General features: G+C 48.8%; 1 protein-coding gene across 1 annotated transcript in view; it reads right to left on the bottom strand.

Moving 5' to 3' along the window:
• Window positions 1–4,965, bottom strand: part of Slc36a2 (solute carrier family 36 member 2) — a 36,304-nt gene extending 31,339 nt beyond the window's left edge. The window contains exons 1-2 of the mRNA XM_029555415.1: window positions 4,918–4,965; window positions 613–769 (exon numbers count right to left, since the gene is read on the bottom strand). Of these exons, the coding sequence (XP_029411275.1) occupies window positions 613–769; window positions 4,918–4,927 (167 nt within the window). The 5' untranslated portion in view covers window positions 4,928–4,965. The remainder of the gene's footprint in view (window positions 1–612; window positions 770–4,917) is intronic.
• Between the last annotated feature and the right edge of the window lie 316 nt (window positions 4,966–5,281).

Here is a 5,281-nt window from a genome sequence, read left to right as displayed (position 1 = left end):
CTGTTTTACCGATGAAGTCTAGTATGGGGAGGGGATGCTGGAGTATGGGGAGGGGTGCCTGAGTCCCAGCAGCTGGCTTACCTTCTAAAACCTTGTGTTTGTCCCCTCCTTCCCAGACTCCTCCCAGGAACAGGAAGAAACTAGAACCTTCCACATATTGTTCTTGGAGTAACACGATACAAATTTCAAAGGCATCAGGGGCTGGGCTTGCTTGCTGGTTGGTGAGGCCACTGTGGTGTTCAGCTCAGGCCCTTCCCTTCCCTCCATGTTCTGCCTCCCTCTTCAGCATCAGTAGGGTTAGTCAAGAGCCCAAAATGACTTTCACACTGCCGCCAGGTTCTAGCCCTTTTCCTGCCAAGGATGTCATTTTGCCCTAATGCAGTTGGCTTCAGGTCCCCCACATCTGCCCCTTTACGGCTTTTCTGACTCTGCTCCCGTCATTTACGCTCCCATCGACACACCCCTGGCTGCGCCTTTTCCCTCCTTGGTGTTCCCATCTGCACAGTGGGTTAAGGCTCAGACACACCCACCTCGAGGTCGCGGCCACGTGGACAGGCTTCTGGGTGGGACGCTGGTGGAAGCAGACCTGGGATGGAAGGGGACAGTACTCACGTTATGCCCTTGGTCTTCTTCGACGACGCTGAAGAGTTTCCGTTCAAGAGACTGGGCTCCTTGTTCTGCCGCTTCTTGGTAATTTTGGGAGACGACACAAGGTCCAGCTTGAAGGTGGCAGATCCCTGGGAACCCCCCTTGGTCATAGGCATGGCTGCTTTAGAAAGGGCAAGTTCAGGGTAAGGAGGGGATCTGCACCAGGAGGCGGCAAGTGGGAAGGTGTGGGTGCAGGTGCAAGCAGGCTCAGTGGTTCAGCCTCGGGGCCTGCTCCTGCTAGGCTGGAATGAGACCCCGCCCACCTGCCTGGAGGCCCCACCTCCTGATGCCCTAAGAAGCCCAGGGGAGGAGGAGGAGAGGAAGGAGGGACTTGGGGAGGGTGTCCCGAGCTTTATTGGTATTGCCCAGTCATAGAAAGGACAACTAATGTCCCAGATTTCTTTTTCCTTTTGAGATAGAGTCTCTTGTAACCCAGGCTGGCCTCTAACTCCTATGTTGCTGAGGACGATCTTGAACTTTGGATCCTCCCGGTCTACCTCCTGAGTGCCTGCAGGATATGCTACCACACTATTTTTATGCAGTGCTGCTTTGAGCATGCTAGGCCATATCCCAGTGCTGGTGATTTTAATGACGGGTGTTCAACTGTTTATTAAGTATTCTCCTAAGGGACACTCTCTGGTTTTTCTGTTTTCTCAGTTCTGTACATTAACTAAGGCTTCTGGCAGTAAAGGAGTCTGGCTGAGGTCACAAGCTAACAATGCAATGAGACAAGACTTCAGCCAAGTCTCTCAGGGTTTTATAGTTCAAATATATTTCTGCCTCCAAGAAACCTACACATATGCCCATCTTGGGGCAGCATCCCACATCCCTCTGACCCGCAGTTGCTCTCACACCGCAGTTGCTCTCACACAGGACGAAGTAGGAAACCACCTAGCTTCACCTACCTGCTTGGAGCTTTCTGGCAGTTCCAGGGAAGAACAGGGGCTTCTTAGGGTTTGTATGGATTGTATGGTTCCTGGGAGTGTATTCCTGGGCAGGCCATGGGGCAGGGACAGGGTGTGACTTGCTTAAGGTCACATATGCCATTCAGATTAAAACTGTGAAGCCACTGAAGGCCCCAGAGCTGGGATGCCACTCTGTCATTATCTCTGCTCAGCACAGAGTAGTGAGCCAAACTTCCCTCTTTCCACAAATAACACCATTTGAGCCAAGCCATACCACTCTCCCGACCATCATCTCCTCCTCAAAAAACATTTACTGAGGTCTTACCAAACACCTCACTGCTAACCAGGAGACTCGACACAGACTCTGCCGGGCCCCTCCCTTAGAAAGCTTTCTGAGGTCTCATATGGAATTTTGAATTTGTGATTGTGTGTTATATGTATGTGTCCATGTTCGTGTGGACACAGGTGTGCAGGCATGTGTACATACAGAGGTCAGAAGTGATGTGGGGTCTCCCTCATTTGTTCACCCTGTTTTTCGTTTTTTGAGACAGGGTCTCTCCCTGAATCTAGAGCTCACCGAATCTGCCCAGCAGCTCCAGGTGCCACCTGTCTCTGTATTCTAAGCATGGTCATTTTAAGCACCTATGCAGCTGTCCCCAGCTTGTTACGTGTGTTCTAGGGATCAACCCAGGCTCTCATGCTTACCCAGCAAGTACTTTACCAATGGAGTCATTGCCTCTAAAGGAGTCCTCTCTCCAGCTTCTGGGTTTTGTTTTCTCCCAAATTCCCCTAAAGAAACCTACCATGAACTGATAGGACAGGATGGTTCAGTGGGTGAGAACTCCTGCTTCCAAGCCTGACAACCTAAGTTTGATCTTTGGGACCCACATCGTGGAAGGAAAGAACTGAGTCCTACAAGTTGTCTTCTGACTTCCACATGCTCCACCCTACACATAAATAAATAAATAAATAAATAAATAAATAAATTAATTAATTAATTTAAAATAATTTACAACAACTCCACCTTTAGGCAAAGGCAGGCAGATCTCTGTGATATTGAGGCCAGCCTGGTGTACATTGTGAGTTCCAGGCAGGCCAGCTGGGGCTTCAGGGAGATCCTGTCTCAAAAAGACTATATCTGAGAGGCTCCCCACCTTACTGCTCCTCCCTTTCTCCCCTGTCTACTTCTCTGGGGAGCATCTTACTCCGCTTTCACAGCTATGGGAACTGGAAAACAAAGAGCAGTTTGCCAAAGGTCACAACACACTGTACTAGCCAGTCTCATGCCTGTCTGCTGCCTGCAGCTTTGATCACCACGAAGCCCCTGGGTTTAAACACTGGGATGGCTCTGCCCTTCCGGTTCTTGTCCCGAGTCCACTGTGACACTGGCTGTGGTTTCTTCCCTTGTCTGGCACTGTGACACAGGGCTATTCCTGGCCTGTGGAGTAGCAGGCTGTCTTCTGAGACCTGCAATTGAAATTCTAGGGTTTGAGTCTAATCTTAGATTTCATCTCACTGATAGAACTGGGTGCCCTCCAGGCAGTGAGATCCCTAAAGTCAGGAGCTTAAGAGGTTTGGAGAGGAAATCAATCATTTTTTATTCCTCTCCAGGTTGATAGAGAAGAACCTAGAGTCAATCTTCAAACTTTTGGACAGGGGTGACCACAATCTGTGTTTGGCTGGGGCCCTTTCTGGGCAAGAGTAGCCTTGTTGGGAGGGGTGGAGCTACAGACTGCCAACCTGAGGTACCACTAGCAGTGCCAGGAGGTTTCTCCCAAAGAGTGGGGATGCCAACGGAAGCCACCTGGAGTCGGGCACCTGGAGAGCTGGGTTCCACTGGCTCCATGACCCTCCCTCTCTGAGCCTCGTTTTCTCTTTCTGTAGTGGATTAGACTGTAAGTGATTTCCAAAGGCCTGAGGGACCTGCGGGGAAGAAGGGGGTGCTCTGTGAAGCTGGGCTGTGGGCCTAGTTCTTTGTGGAGCACGTGCACCCTGTATGAGAATAGCATGCTCACCCGGGAAGAAGGGGGTGCTCTGTGAAGCTGGGCTGTGGGCCTAGTTCTTTGTGGAGCACGTGCACCCTGTATGAGAATAGTGTGCTCACCCTCTGTAGAGGGTGCTGGGGGACAAACAGAACTTGGTCACATTAAAAAAAAAGTGTATGTATCCAGGAATGTGCCATGGCACACATGTGTAGGTCAGAGGACAACTTGTGTGAGTCAGTTCCTTCCTTCCACCATGGAAGTTCTGGGGAGCAAACTCACATCTTCAGGCTTGCTGGCAGGGCCTTTACCCTCTGAGCCATCATCTTGCTGGCCCCAAATGCAACTTAAATAATGGTATTTGAAGGTTAGAGAGCCCTGGTCCTTTCGTTCTTGTGTGGGTGTTTAAAACTTGGGGTGTGGGATGTACTGAATATTCAGGGGAGCTATTAAGGAACTCAGGGATAGAGGCCTGAAGGGGCTTGGGATCTGGGCTGTGTCTGTCAGTTCATCAGGAAGTTCCAAACCTGGCCACATGTGAGTTCCACTGTTCTGCAGGCAAGAGGCGTCACTTTCCCTTTTAAAACTGACAGGCTTGTACATCTTCACGTGCGAAGTGTGGGGCATTGGGACGTTGGTAGAGTGCACATTGATTAACTCAGGGTATTTAGATTATTCCTCATTTCAAACGTGTTATTTGTTTGTGACAAGACATTGCTGTTTCAACATGACTAAGCACAAACCACCTTCTGTGTAACAGATCCAGAGTGTGTTCTGTCTGACTGGAGGAACTTTGACACCTGTCAAGCACTCTCTCCTTGTCCCCTCTCCCCTCACTTCCATCAACTTCTATTCTGATCTCTATGAGCTCAGCTTTTTAAAGATCCCACAGATGTGTGAAACTGTGCGGTATTTATCTTTCTGCGTCTGACTTCTTTTACTTAGACTTAGATCTTGTTACAAATGACAAGATTCTATCCCTTTTAATGACTGAATGGTATTCTACAATATTTTTGTGCCATATATTTAATGTATTTATTTATTTTTATTATGTGTAAGAGTGTTCTGTCTGCATGTATATAAGTGCACTATGTGCATGCAATGCTCACAGAGGCCAGAAGAGAGCATTGGTAACCATTTAGTGAGTGCTAGGAACTGAACCCCAAACCTAGGTCCTCTGCAAGAGTAACCAATGCTCATAACTACTGAGCCATCTCTCCAGCCCCATGCTCCCCCCGACAATATGTGTGTGTATTTTAATCTTTCCATTCTTCGAAAGATACCTTACTTGACTCCATATCTTGCCTATTGTGAATGGTGCTGCAATAAATAACTTTTTAATGAATCAGAAGACAGCGGTGAAAAGTTGGAAAGTGACTTACCTGGGGCCATAATGTGGTCCAAATGAATGTCAGTACTCCTTTGGGCTGGAAGTTGGTGAGTCCTATCTCCTCTGCTTTCCTCTAGGCATGTCCTCATCCCCTGTGGCTGACTGGCTGAGCATCGGCTTCTCTGTCAGTGCACCTGAATAACAGCAATAATCCCTCGGATTAGCTTTTACCCTCTGCCCCAAGCACTAGACCAGTATAGGAGGTAGGTACTATCATTACCCCATTTGACAGATGAGGAAACCGAGTCTCAGAGGAGTCATTTTATGGTTAAAAGTGGGTTGTTTTTTAAAGAGTGATTCTATAGTAGTGTCAATGGGGCAGAGACAATTCCACACCCTGCTGCTGCCAGGAGTAG

The sequence above is a fragment of the Nannospalax galili genome, unplaced genomic scaffold (assembly GCF_000622305.1).
Source record: "Nannospalax galili isolate Female #2095 unplaced genomic scaffold, S.galili_v1.0 scaffold706, whole genome shotgun sequence".
In the NCBI taxonomy this organism is placed as follows: domain Eukaryota; kingdom Metazoa; phylum Chordata; class Mammalia; order Rodentia; family Spalacidae; genus Nannospalax; species Nannospalax galili.
Note: the sequence above shows the minus strand (reverse complement) of the source record. Positions and strands in the feature narration are given on the sequence as shown.